This window comes from Dicentrarchus labrax, unplaced genomic scaffold (genome assembly GCF_905237075.1).
Source record: "Dicentrarchus labrax unplaced genomic scaffold, dlabrax2021, whole genome shotgun sequence".
In the NCBI taxonomy this organism is placed as follows: domain Eukaryota; kingdom Metazoa; phylum Chordata; class Actinopteri; family Moronidae; genus Dicentrarchus; species Dicentrarchus labrax.
Genome location: NW_026136711.1, coordinates 21865525 through 21880567, shown reverse-complemented (window position 1 = coordinate 21880567; position 15043 = coordinate 21865525). Strand labels below are relative to the sequence as shown.

At 39.3% G+C, this 15043-nt stretch overlaps 1 protein-coding gene across 4 annotated transcripts in view; it reads right to left on the bottom strand.

The window, feature by feature from the left end:
• Positions 1-768: 768 nt before the first annotated feature.
• The window catches only part of LOC127371399 (SLIT-ROBO Rho GTPase-activating protein 3), a 33585-nt gene continuing 19310 nt past the window's right edge, over positions 769-15043 (bottom strand). The window contains exons 9-22 of one of the 4 annotated variants that reach the window (XM_051414179.1): positions 13414-13611; positions 13231-13315; positions 11671-11698; positions 10559-10661; positions 9153-9213; positions 7901-7978; positions 7425-7559; positions 7215-7320; positions 6916-7143; positions 5848-5921; positions 5552-5732; positions 4628-4774; positions 4105-4420; positions 769-3492 (exon numbers count right to left, since the gene is read on the bottom strand). In XM_051414179.1, coding sequence (XP_051270139.1) covers positions 3028-3492; positions 4105-4420; positions 4628-4774; positions 5552-5732; positions 5848-5921; positions 6916-7143; positions 7215-7320; positions 7425-7559; positions 7901-7978; positions 9153-9213; positions 10559-10661; positions 11671-11698; positions 13231-13315; positions 13414-13611 — 2205 coding nt within the window. In that variant the 3' untranslated portion in view covers positions 769-3027. Of the gene's footprint in view, positions 3493-4104; positions 4421-4627; positions 4775-5551; positions 5733-5847; positions 5922-6915; positions 7144-7214; positions 7321-7424; positions 7560-7900; positions 7979-9152; positions 9214-9472; positions 10662-11670; positions 11699-13230; positions 13316-13413; positions 13612-15043 lie in introns of those variants that run through there. The other 3 variants (XM_051414180.1, XM_051414181.1, XM_051414182.1) reach the window with 3 other exon arrangements.

The following is a 15043-nucleotide window of genomic DNA, read 5'->3' as shown; positions in this document are numbered from 1 at the left end:
GAATTGTAACAAGGAGAGAGTTTCACTTGTAATTGAGTATTTTTACATTGTTGTACTGCTACTTTTATTTCTGTGAAACATTTGACTACTTCTGCAACAACTGGAGTACAGGCAGTGGTGTACTTGCACTTTTCCATTTCCGTCTTTGATTCAGCATTACAATGCTGCCATCTACAGGGAACAAGGGGTAACTGAATGTCTGTAACACATTACTGAACATATTTGAGTAAATGTACTTGCTAGCACTGATTATTATTATTTCAATTATTAGTGTTATTATTATTAGCATTATTACACCACAGGTGCCAGATTTGAATTTTGAATTCAGTGGGAGGTTGTGGGCACCTTACAATGCATCAAAACACCAAATTACTACATTCTTCACAAGCTGTGACCCCACCTTAAAGATCCACTTGTAAAATATATGTTTTGTGTTTTTTGTTTGTTTGTGGTTTTTTTATATTTTGCCTTTATTGGATAGGACAGTTGAAGATCAACATTAAAGGGGGCAGAGACTGTTAACTGATAAAATCTATACTGACCAGTAGATGGCACACTCTAGTCAGTGTATGTATGAGAGAGCTGCCCTGTGTGGAGTCAATCTTTTATGTTCAGCAAGGACATTAAAGCTAAATAAACAAGAGTCATTATACTCTGTATAGACGCAACATTGCATGTATTTCCAGTAAATATGGTGCATTAGGGTCACTCACCTCCATCCAGCACTTTACATTTTTAATGAACGTCACAAGACAATAAAACGAGACATTTCTGTGCGGTTTCATTGATTTATTGTTTTGTTAATGTTTGTGCAAGGATAAGAGTTACAAAAATCTACAGACTAGACATGATAATATATCCTGTTCCTATCATACAATGTTATTTATACAAGTATCCTTTAACAATATGTATATATTCAATCCAATGTACCTATTACACTTTAAAGATATATTGATCATCCTTATAAGACAGACAACAAACACCACCAACAGTAAACAAGTTCATCTAAACAACCGCACAGCCTGAACTGACCATGTGCAATCTAGACATTATGTAAGCTTCAATGATACTGATGTGCTATATCATGTTTCTAGTACAACTTCGTCAAAATGAAAACACAGAACCTACAAATGCAGCACAGTTCCCTGTAGTGTTCATAAGTGCATTAGTCACTTGAATTGTAGAAGAACATTTTACTTATTTATTGAGGTAACACAACTAATCTTTTTATATAGAGAGATGACTATATTATAAGAACATTTTTACTGATTTTCATCTTTATTTCCTTGTATTAGTTATAGGGGTGGTATGTCTATGTTCACAATAATTGTCTCTGTTCTCTGTGTAACTGTAGCCCTGCAGCTGGGTCTGCTTCAGCCATCCACTGACCTATATTGAGATTAATGAATGAAGGAAAAATATAGTTTTGGCTGAGATAAGTTTCATTTTCTCGTCTCCTGTTATAAGGCTTAATGAGTACATTTTGGAACAGCTTGCCAGTACTGACATGCTGTGAACATTACGAATTAACGAATGTCAGAGTCACAGTGGGATTGTAACAGTCCTGGTCCACTGCTGAGGAAATGCAACAAAGGGAGGCAGAGTCTCAGGTTGATTGTACTCCTGCACTGCTAACAGTTGACCTGGCCCAACCCAGGCTATTGGCCAGTGGTTCTGCCAAAGTCAGTGATTCTGCCAACGCCGGCCAGACTGCAGCAGCACCACTTGTTGTGATGACAAAGTTTCCTGGAGTATTTGTCCTTCAGTTGCTGACCAAATCCCAACCGAAACACTGCAGTGAGTTTTAACGGGACTGTTTTTTCTTTGGAACTTCTTACTCCTCTTGTGGAAAAAAAATAACTGAGCATTCCAAGAAAAAAGGTTAGAGGATGTTCTGATTTCGTTTAGCCATCATGTGTAGCATTGGTGTATGATTATATAATTTTTCAAATAAGTGATCTGATAAGTTTGTTTGTTATAAAAAAAAGGAAAAAAAGGTAGCCAATGTGGGGGTGTAGCGAGCACTGCTGTCTGCAATGTCACTTCACTGAGTGGTTCCAAAATCTTTCTGTTTTTCAAATAGTGACTCAGATATGGATATAATTTCCTTTGAATCAGCAACTAGTGGCCACTAGAAGAACTGCAATTTAATGCAATTTTACCATTCAGCCATGGACTGTGTCTGAAATCACCCCTCGTTAACATACCCACTTCTCCCCATATAACAGACACTCAATAGTTTACTATATTCACTAACAAGTGTAGCGTCACACAACTGTAATGTATCTGCATCTGTAAATTGTGACACATTGTTGGCAGAAAAGAGTTTACATGCCATGCACAAAACTTTTTTTTTGTTCCGTTGTTGGAATTTTTTAAGGGCACTACATAGATGTAAATTTTCCACTTAGAGTGCAGACATTCAAATAAAATGGCATACGGTTAATATAGTGCACTACATAGCAAATAGAGAGTGGTTTCAGACACAGTCATGGTGTCTGCCTGTTGTTGGAAACCTTTCTGGTATATGCTGGCACTTTTGGACAAGGTTTAATAGACTATAGAGACCACCAGCAGAGACTGAACGTCTACATAAATAGTGGTAAAATATTCCCTTAAATGTTCCCTCATAACGGAACATGAAACCAGATACAAAGTCCAAGCTCACAGCATTTTTGTTACCTAATAACAGGAGATGTTTCACTGTCAGATTTCAGTAAACAGAAGTATTTTCCAGTGCATCCCTTTTTTATCCAGCATGGCTATTCAGCATTGTAGCATTATTTAAAATCATTCTCATAGTTTTAAATCATATTTCTGTGTAATATTGTAATATAGTACATTAACTTGTCCACCAACGAGTCAATGTGTGGGCACACAGTTGTCAGAAACCAGCAGCAGCTGTCTAGCACTATACAAGATTTGTGGTAAATATGCATCATACAGACCAGGTGCCAATGTGACGGTCATCACAATCACTCTGTATCCACAATGTTCTTCAACCACTTGACTTGTGACTGACTGGAGCTACATGTTACCTTGTTTGTCTGAGGATGAGGAGGAGGTGGATGGTGATGGGGAGGGAGGTTTGGGAAAGACCCTGTCAGTAGGTGTGATGCCTGGACTTCCCAGACCAGAAGAACTAGAGCTGCTGGAGCGGTGTGGTCCCTGGCCCTGTCCAATCACAGGAGCAGGTCGGACAGGTCTGACAGGCGGGGGCCTTAGAGGTGCACTCGGTCTACGTGTTGACAGAGCAGGTTTAAAAGTGGTCATGGTCTCAGAGGAGGAGCTGCTGCTGGTACGTCGCTGTGCTGCATCTGGATCCCTGATGACCATGGTGTGGAGAGGGCTGCCAGGTGGATCCTGGGCTCCACCGGGGTGTTTGAGGGGCTCCAATGTGTCCAAAACAACATCAGGGGCATGTTTGGCTACATTCTGTCGTTCCAGCTCACGCAACTCATGGAGAGCTGTATTCATGGTTTTCTCTATGTCCTATGACAAACATGAGCAGAAGAAAAACATGATATCAAACAATCAGGCAAGGGGGAGAGATGTACCTATGACTTCCCATATCCAGTTGTGTTGAGTGACAAACAATGTAAATAAGAGGCAAATTGTAAAGCGCTTCAGATAAATGCGTCATAAACACTTCAAAGTCAGCTACTACTGTGCCCTCAGAGCAGTATTGTTTAGGGGGGCACCAACAAAAATATGTGTATATTTCTATTTACAGTCAATATCCTCCTGAAAAGATACTAAAATTCAGTATGAATAAAATATTAAATGTTAGATGAGAAATGTTTTTAGTGCAGATGCCCATAGTATATTGATCAACCGAAGTAGTCTACAAAAATTTAATGATTTACGTAGGGTTAATGTATTAATGACAATTCCATTTTTTAAAACTAAAAATAATTTGTAATGCATACAGGGAATAGCATTTATATACTTTGAGTATTTGGGATTTTTCTTTTTTTTGGTGACACATGACCTCATGTGTCCCTCCCACACAGTTTTGAAATCCAAAACGCACAACCTATGTGCGTGACTAAAATCAATGTGCAGTGTCTGAGTCAATGGAGCTTCGACAGTATTAACACTCACCTCAGCTAGTGCTTCAGCTTCGAGGGCTTTGTGATCTCCTAAACTTGCATGCCGAGTGGTGCTGGGTGAAGATCGCTGAGAGTGGCTGTCGACGAAGGCCTTTCTGTCTGGGTGGTTGATGCAGCCAGCACTGCCAAAAGTGGTGAGACGCCGTTTCTCCGGACTGTCTGTTGGCCCTCGGCTAACAGCTACTTTGTGTGGGCTGCATGGCCGAGGCATAACCCTAGGAGGGTGGTCTGCAGCTCGGCTGGGGCTGTGACTGTCAGCGCCATTCCTGTGGCGTGGAACTGCTGCTCCATCTGATCGCACTCTCACTCTAAGAAATATCACAGTTTGAGACTTTATCAGTTAAAAGTTCTTGAATATACTTGTTTGGGGGAATTTACAATACAAAGAATTTTTTGTTGGTAAAAAAAGCAACAATTAATCATGTCTACACCATGTATACAATGTGTGTATTGTGTGTGTGCTTGTGCCCCCTCTCACTACCTATATATATCCCTGGAGTTTAAACTAACCCCACCTTCCCATTGCTGCTCCAAAGCGGTGCTCAGGTGTGTGTTCGCAAGGAGATTGGCGGCCAATTCTGGATGAGGTTCTTTCATCGTGGTGTAGTCCGCTGCTGGCTGCACTATCAGTCCTCTGAATGCTATCTGAGAACGCGTCATCCCTGATACAGACAGACAGAAGAGACTGATCCCCATTAATGGCTTCTGTCCGCAGGAAATGTTAATATTGGCTTTTACTTTGAGAGATCAAACTTTAAACTTTTCAAAGTTTAATCTAACTAAGAATCCTTAATAATCACATACTTGCCACAAAAACAACATAATCACAAAATGTCCTCAGCAGAGTGAGCCTCATTACTTTTACAGGCCAAATTAAATCACTTGTCAGTCCCTGGAAGCCGCTGTTGGTAGTACATACATCACTAAACGTCTTTATTTGGCTTTAATTTGGTTACCTATCCAGGAGTAGTTATCAGGCAAGAGGCTGGAGCAGAAATTAAAGGCTGAGGAGTGACCTAAGTGCTTGTCCAGTTCAAAAAAAGCCCCTCCTTACTGCTCTACAGCTAATTGCTAATTAGGGGCCCTTTATGGGGTCTTTTCTGGTTGTGTCAAGAAAACAAGAAAAACACGCAGAAAAACAGGAGCATTTTATTCCCACTGATCCTTACAAAGGCTTTATAAGACCAAGCTTTTTGAAAACACAACACAACTCACAAGGACGGTAAGAATAGAAACATGCATTCTGGGTAAATAGAGCAACATAAATAATGACCAAGCCCAAAGTAGCTGTTGTCCTGCAGCAGAACCAAGGTACTGACTTCTTGACTGGATCACTTTTGGTGGATTTTTATGTTAAAATCATGTCTGTTCAATGTAACTAAAATCCTTTATGTGTTTTTTTTATGGGGGGGTTCACAAACAAAATATGTCTTACTCACATGTCTTGTACCACAATGTACTGATGTGGGATCAGCCCATCCACACCGTTATGTCGGCCCTCCCACCAGTCCTGAGAGGCTCGGAGGTAGAGTAACAGAGAGGCTCCCTTCTTGAACGAAAGCTCCCGAGGACTTCGGCCCACATAGTCAAACTTTGCTATGGCCTCAATCTGCTCCACCTCTGCAACACAAAGAATACAAAGTACAACACAAAGAAAAGTGACAGAATACAGTTTGAGACTTCTGACTGTTTCAGCTCTTACAGGTACTGCTGCGGTCTGTGTTTGGTGACTCACCTTCATCACTAGTGTTTGGTCCAGTACCATTGTCAACCTCGTCAAGGGCTCCTGGCTCACTGTGGGGGCTTTCACTGCATGGAGGAACATGGAGTCAAACAGTCAGGAACACACAGACAGTTCTTCACTCAACCAAACCAAAATCAATTTCTGACTCAATAAGATTTTAGTGTCTCTCGATTTTTCATCCCATTTTTTGTTTAATTCTTTAAACACAAAAACTTAATACAGAAAATGAAAACCAAACCTCAATCACTTGCGAAATGAAATATGAAATGTTTGTGAAATTACAGTAATAATTTATGGGTTAATTTGTTTTGTGCAATCCAGGGAATATCACTCAAACTGGTGGTAGTTTATTCATTTTAAGAATAATTACCTATTTTAAATATTATCTATTTTGGCAAATCTCTCTTCAAATGCACAATAGACACATTCTTTGTAAGACTCAACTGAACATCTAAAATGTATAATTATGGTTATGGTATAATGTGGTTATTGGTGTACTCAAACATAAATTAACAAACAAATACACTGAAATACTGCTGCCTGACAGTGGCTTACAAACAAGACACACAATAGAATAGAAGAAACTATAGAAACCATTACTACTGTGTACTAGAAAAAAGGCTATATCCTATCTTAGGCTTTTTGTCTGGCCCCAAGATCATGTCCAAAGGGCTTTTAAAAAAAATTATTTACCTGACAAAGCAGTGGATAAAGTGTTACTTGGTATAATCTGTCCTCAGTTTAGTTTTTCACTCTTACTATGACCACTCTCTACATAACAAGGAGACATTTCAGTATTGAGTATTGTGCCAAATGTACAGTGTTTAAGTTAGGGTAAAAAGTGGAGAATGTAATTTTTTTCCTGTTAAGTTGTTAACACGTGATACAAATGGGTGGTGAATGGCTGAAAATGAATAGAGCTTTTATTGATCGGGCTTATCAAGCTTGGGATCAAACAGCGACCCTTATGATAAGTGGACTTCTCGCTCTACCTCCTGAGCTACAGCCGCCCCACAAACTATATACTGACACATGTTGGACGCCTTATCTTGCACTTACCAGTACTCTTCCCCACCAGCCATACACTTTTCATACACAGGTCCCTCCAATTCACGCTGGGTCGGGAAGATGGCCTCATGGTGGATGATAATGGTCTTAATGACCTCGTTAACATGCGCCTGGCAGGACACAGGGTCCTGGTCATCTGGTATTGGCATCAATGTAGGACCAAAGCAAATAGCCAGGTTGTAAGGGTCCATCATGTTCTCATCACTGTACTGTGAAAGGCTGGAAAGACAGAAGCATTTAGTATCACTTAATAAGGGTAAACATGTTAAATTAGTTGTGGCAGGACTTACTGATTTAGAAATGCAAACAGGTATCTCATGACGATGATCACAGGCCGCTGAAGAGTCACAATAATCTGCTGAAGGTGATGAGCTCTTTCTGCACCTGAGTCAAGCTCTGAAATAAAAAGAAAGACACAAAGAAAGAGTAAAGTATATATAAAAAGCAGCACTAAATAAAAACTTGAAATGTTTCAGATGTTTTCCTGGAATGTGACTCACTGGTTGTAGATATGAGATCGAGGAATCTCTCTTTAGGGAACAGCGGGTTTTCCAAGCCCCTGAAGTAGAGCTTAAGAACGCCTGCCACAGAGTTGATGTCATGATCGGCTTGATCATCCACGAGTGGATCCTCTCCTAAAAACATAGTATACATTTAATCCACTCATTAATAATTCACTACTAACAGTATTCATGTACCATGACCCTGACACAATTTCTGATGTGTATTTCAAGTTGGGAGGTTAATACAAACATTGAGAGTGCAGTTATGTTTCCTCATTTATTATTACTCCAAGATGCTGATCTTATGTATTATGCATCTAAAATGGTTTACATGTCCATTACTGGATTACATGTGACACATGGGCTCATTATTTGCACTTTAGAGGCCTGTGGGAGAGACTGTGGCTTTTGTGGTGGACAAAACGCAATTTAAAATCAATCAAGAGAAGATGGCCGAGCACACTGGGACTGACCTCTTTCAAATGCATTTTTAATATCGTTGACTTCGACCTGGGAACCTGGAACTCGAAATATACCTTGCTGCTGAAGACCTGTGTACAGACAGAGGTATCAGAACAAATGTCCATTCATTGAATTTCTTTGCACATTTACAGTATGACAATAGTAACCAGTCCCCACAGAATATGCAAAGCACATAAAACCAAAATATCTAGCTATACACCTATACTGTGAGTGTAGGTATGTACTGTAAATATGTGACAGAAATAGTGCAAAATGGTGTTAGACCGGATATGAAAGACCAGAGCAGTCGGCAGCAAACAATACACGTAAGAAGGTGTTATGAGATTAAGGCTTCACCCTGCAAGAAGATTAATTAAAAGATCAACTGGAGATTATGATCCAAGGTTGATACTTTTTTGTGAGTTGGTTGTTTTTATGTTCCTTTAACAGTAAATGTATAATTTGCTTTTATTCAATACTGGATGAAATTATCTGTCTTCACTATAATATTCACAAACATGGTCTTTTCAATAATAAGTACTTGCCCTTATGAGATCTGATTTTGTCAGATATTTCAACAAATACAAATGCTACTGTATGGCTATTTTTAACCAAATAGTTCCAGGAACTATGGAGCTATGGGAACAAAACCAGGACCTAAAAAGTGATGATGGCTTTTGAAACATTTTGGAAATACAGAGTCTTTGTGTTGTGTCCACCCTCCGTGTTAATAGTGATACAAGTGGCACATAGTGCTTTCTTATCTTGTGAATGAAGCTATAAAGTTGTAGCAGCTGCAAGTTTTGTGTTTGCAAAAATCAGTGATGTCCAGCACTGCAAAGTCTGCCCCAGTAGTACCTGGGTCATTAGGAATAACTACCCCAATGGTGTGGACTTTTGTGGCACCAGGAATTATGGTGGAGGTAATAATTTAGTCCCTGGTACCTCCAGTTCTTAAAAAAAGTTCCTTTGGCGTAAAAGCCCTATTTGTAGACAACAAAGTCAGTCTAGGAAATTACAATCAAAAATATAGTACATATGCTTGTTTAATAGCTTTTAAGACTAAGAAATCTACAAATTCACAAGGACTAAGAACATGAACTGTAAGATTCACTGACACAACTGCTCAAGGCAATAATAACATATATTACAAAAATGTTAGCTTATATAAAAAGAGGGAGATATGAAGTATGAGAAAGCACAGGTTACAGTGTGCACAGTACATTTGTGTAAAGACAACATATGAACACAACAGGAACCTACCATACAGATTGATGTATCGAACGCAGCTCTCAACCACCACTGGTATAGGCTGTCCTGAGTCCTACCAGACAGATTCAAATGATCATTATTGGGAGCAAATAAGCAGAAACAGTAGGAAACAAATTGCCATGCCAGAAGGGTTTTACCATCAGAAGATTATAGAGGCAGTCCCTCAAATGAATTAATTTGACAGAGTTGAGAGAACATTGTTTAATGTTTAATGTTAATGTTTTTTTAAATAACTGATGTTATGTGCATAGAAAAAAAGCAATAAGGAAATCACGTTCTTTGCACCACCATATCTTATTATTATTACTGCAGTACGTATTCACAGGAATGCCAACAGAACAGAGGCACAGAAATGTTGGTTAGCATACTGAACACAGTGTGATGATCCCGCCCTGCTATAAGACAGAGTACCTGACTCCTGGCACGGACATTCCGTCTTCCCCTGGGCAGAGAGCAGTAAGGCACGTAGACAGAGGAAGAGAGGCAACAACAACCACAACAGGTTAGTGAGAGAGACAGATTGTACAGAGAGAGAAAAAGAGGAGGCCTGGCCTGAGAGAATAGCCAAAGCATCAGTGCCTTGTGGGGTGTGAGACATGAGGACATGGCTCGGCGGGGGGAGTGTGTGGGAGGGAGGGTGCTACCCGAAAGTATGGGGGTGGAGGCTACAAACATTAAAGCATTTTTTCAGCCAGGAAGTTGACTGTTTGACGGAAAAGAAAACTAGAGGCTAAATTCTAACTAATTACTTACTTTCATTATTTATTAACATTGATTATATTAAATGTCAGAATTTGACAAATTATATTCAACCAAAAAGCCTAAAGCTAAATATATAAATTTATTCTCAGACAAATAAAAGGAAATCACAAATTAGAACCTGGAACAAGGAAATGTTTGGAAATTATAACAATATTTTTTCCTGCTAATCGACCAATCGTTTGAGCTCTACTGAATCCTGATGTTTATCTCCACTGCTGTTGATGCACACTCGGTCTGCCTGTTCCCTGGTTTGATTGAGCATTAGAGTGGATGTGGCCATGTGTTTATTTGCATAGCCTAACATGGCTGGTGCGTGGCCAACTGACACTCATGAAGCCAAATTAATTCAGTGTCTGGAGGCTGCAGCTCACAGGAGAAAGAAGAGAAAACCCTGCACCAGAGCAGTAATTAAGAAATCAAACCAGCTCCAAAACTTATTTGATTGGTTTTTTACCTCACCCTGTCTTTCCTGAATTGCAAGACTATGAGGACAAGGCAATGAGAAAGAGGAAAGACAGTGCGTGAGTGAGCCAACATTTGGGTAAAAAGAGTGGGCGAAGGCAAGAGAACCCCCAAGGACTGCTAGCGAGACAGCTGAGCTCATGGAGAGACAAAGAGCACAGATGGGCTAATACCTGAATGAAGGCCTCCATATTGCCGTTAAACAGCTTACGGTTAAAAATGGAGCGAGGTCTAGACTTCCGCATTCTCTGGGGTTTAGGGGGAAGAGTGGGGGGCCTGGGGAGATGGTGGGGGGGTGTATGGTTGGTACATGGTGAATAATAATATGAATAATAATGCAACAATCAAAATACATTCTGACATTGACATTTTTTTCTAAAATGTATTTGTTTCATGTATTCACAGTAAGTGGCACATACACAAAACATAATGTTTGAAACAATTTGGGAAATACACTTATTTGCTTTCTTGCCAAGCGTAAGATGTAAAGATCAATTCCACTCTAATATCTGTGCACTAAGTATGAAGCTACAGCCAACAATCGGTTAGCTTAGCTTAGCACAAAGAGTGGAAACAGGGGGAAACAGCTAGCCTGGCTCTGTCCAAAGTTCCAAAGTCTTGTTTGTTCAATCCGCACAAAAGGTGAAAAAATGACATGTTGTGATCTTGATTCCAATCTTTATGCTAAGTTAAGTTAAGTTCTGTTACTGGTAGCTTCATATTTAGCATAAATAAAATCACAAGAGTGGTTCAGCAAGTAAGTAAATAAGTGAATTTCCCTAAATATCACTATATAACTATTCTTTTAAACTGACCCTTAGACATAGCTTCTGCAGCAAACTGTATCTAACTGTATAAATCTGTGATAATGACTACAGAGAATTATCACATACAATAAATAAATAAATATTTGACTGAATTTAATGAAATGTACCAGAGATGAAAACAGGTAAAAGTATTAGCATTCACCCTTGTATTCAATTAGTTAAGAGCCTGCCTTGTCAATATTTGTTAATTTTCTGCTCAATAAATTGCTTATAAATAGAACAACAGCGGGACATCCATCTCACTGGCATTTCATTTCTCAGTCTGAACATATTTTTATAGATTCAAACTAGAGAGAACAACTCTCAGCACCACCTTCTCTAATTAGGATCAAACCTTTTGTTCAACAAAAACTTCTATTCCCACACTGTGATCTCATTCCTGCCACATCCGGGGACACAGGAGGGATTTTACACATCATCGCCTACTTTATTCACCCTCTTGTCACTGGACATCTTACCTTGTTGTTCCATATTCAGCCCTCTCCCCTAAAAGGAAAAAACAGCAGAGAAAGAGACTAAATTAGTATACACTAGTTTTACAATCACAGAAGTTAGCTGTACGGTTGAGTGCTGGCCGACTATACAAGGCTGGCAGATGGAGACGGAAAGGGGTGTTATGAGAAAGCGGGCATCTATTCAGCCAGCCTCAATGGGGTGAGCGCCACTGCTGTATTTGACTCACTGCCAGGCAGCGGTCATTCAGCGGTCGCCCTAGAAACGGCACAAGAGCCCCAGAAGGGGATAGCCTGTCTACTCACTCTGCAAAGTAGAAAATGTATCCAGGGGCAACAAGAGTGGGAGGTTGTGGGAGCTGATTTGTACAGTATGATGATTTCATGATATCTGCTCTACATTCGCTCGCACACACACACACACATTTCACTATACGCAAACAAATTAAGGCCTCACTTTGATCAGTCAATCAGAAATGTTTGTTCAAGGATCATGTCATGTGTAAAGCAGCTTCCAGCACAATCCTACTTTATGTCAAACACATATAATTCCAACCCTAAAGAAGACGTTTGCATGAGTCTGAAGTAGAAACACAATGACAGTGAATATACATTTATATTCACTCTCTTAATGATCTGCAGTAAATATATAAACATATATATATATGCAACAATATCTATATACATACACACACAGGGAATGTATGAACAAGTACAGTACTACAAGTCTGAAGGTTTTTTTCTACCCCATAACCCTATTTTAGATCCAGAAACTACCAAGCTGTCAAGTGAATGACAACATTATTTTCATGAGCATGGACAGAGCTCAAAATGGATCAATTAGATTCCTCAACCTTCTTGCTGTAACCAATTTCTATTATTCTAAGTGTCCAAGGTAAAAGGTTCTGTGTGCTTTGGTTGGTGCCACTTGAGGACTAAATAGTTATTTTCATCTTTGTTGTTTAAAATATTTTTTTCATTGAAATGGCCAATTCTACCATATACACTCATATTGTATAATTATATTTGCTATTTATATCCACAACAGTCAAAACTATGTAATGCCCCACAGATCAATATAAAACCAGCCGCTGATGCTTGCAAGATTTTGAGGTAGCAACACATTGACATGAGACGATGAGCTTCCTTATTCACACTGGCAGAGGTTAATGTGCAGTAAATATATAAACAGACGATGGTATGTCATAGCCTTCAAGCCAAGTACTTCTCATCATAAAGGGTAGGGTTTTTCTAGCCAGTGAGTCAGTTTTGAAATTGTCAGGTAAATGAAAAAATCTGTATAAATTCTGCATATATTCTTTTTCCAAAAACACAGAGGCAACATCCGATGATATAATTATAATATATAACTGAACATACATAGTATTTAGATTGTATGTGATTTATCTTTGTTGAAAAGAAGCTAGTGAACTCTTATTCTAGTACTGAAGGATGTTTTTCTATTATTGGTGCTTTACCTGCTTAACACTAAACTCAATGTAAAATAGACCCCCAACTATTACCTCCACTTTCCATTCCACTAATAAATAACACAGTAAGCCCTACCTTCTCCTAGCGTCTGCTTCAGAAGGTCATGCTTGGCCTGCAGTTTGACAATGAGATTGCTGCCATTCAAGTACTCCTTGTATTTCTGCAGATGGAACAGATAAAAAGACAAACAGTGGCAGGATTATTTCTAGTTAAAGTGTGCTGCAGTGTCCTTGTGCTCTCATTTGTCTGAGAACTCACAGTGAAGTAGAAGCCCTCGGTCTCCTGCTGATTGGCTCGTCTCTTACTGATGTTTGCCTTGCTCATGTAGGAGTCAGAGGAAGCTGATTTGACCGACTCTGTGGATTGGCTGTGCTGGAAGGCCTCTGACACATCAAAGTCCTCCACTGTGAGCATGTCCTGAAGGGTCTGCATGGTAGCATCAAGAGTCTTCCTCACCTGACACACACAGCAGACAAACATAATTAAAACGTCACTGCGAACAATGTCCAGAATTACAATATCTTTGTTACATATATTAAATATATGAAATCGGTATAAAATTAACTAGGTGAGTTGTAGACATAAAAATACCAAAGAGTAATGTAATCATACCTAATCTTCTTTCCAAATACATCTTCCCAGTGTCACAAACAAGCTTTATAGTGTAAACAAGCCAGCACAGTCTAAGATTATACCACTTCAGGCCATTTTCACAGCACTTTGCCTGTCACACTGTAAACAACAGAGTAATTAGCTTCCTAGCATAAAGCATTGTGACATGAAAGATTAACTATGTTCCTTCCACGTTAAGCAGACAGGAAGGCGATGCGCATTTACATATTCATAACAGACAGGCTCTGACTCGTGTGCACACCCTGGTGACCTTTTAACAATTCTGTGTGAGTCACAGTGGCCCTGGTGACTCCGCTTGCTGGGGTGGCTCTCAGTGGAGGCAGGAGATGACCCTTACAGGTCAGTGTCAGATTAAAGATGAACATAAATGCAGGGTGACAGTCCTGAAGACTGGCTGTTTTTTGTTGCATGTTAGTTTGACAGAAGTGAGGGTGTTGGCTGCCAACCCCAGTTTAAAATATAGCAAAGTCAAAGTAGGAATAAAATTGCCTCAGCTGCTGTAAGTAAGACCCCATAATGAGGAATGGTAACTCTTAGAATTATTGCCAGTTAGAGGGTCTTAATAGAGAAGTCTTTTCAAATTAAGTGTTTTTATGTCCCATCTTTCAGTTTGATGTTTTTGCTGACAGATGAACGAGAAGATTCATACCACTTTCACACCTTTACGGTAAATATGGAGTTAGTTAAGCTTAGCATAAATCCTGAAAACAGCTGGCCTGGCTCTGTGCAAAGGTAACAAAATCTTCCTTCCAGCAACGCTAAAAGTCACTCATTACTGTAATATGTTATATTACATAACTGCCTGTAAAACCACAGCTTGTCATTTTTACACAAACAAGATGTAGCATGTTAACTGTTGAGATTTTAGAGGTGCTGCTGGGTGATTTTGACAAACAGAGTCTAACTAATGGCTGTTTCCCCGTTTCCAGTCATTCTGCTAACCAACTGCTGGTTGTAGATTCATACTTAACAGCCAACTATGTGAGCTCTACTGATCTTTTCATCTAACTCTATAAAAAAAGCTATAAATGCCAAACTGTCCTCATAAAACTGTTACATTTTGGACCATAGAAAACATTATAATAATATAATCTATAAAAACGTTTTCTAAAAGACTTCCACGCTTATTAATATTGCACCCTGTTACAGACCATCCTACTTATATATAAGCAGATATGCATCTTTAAGACATCTTCCTGTTTCTGCCACACGTAGTGGCACTTGATTGATCGTTTGAATGATAAGACATTTGTTT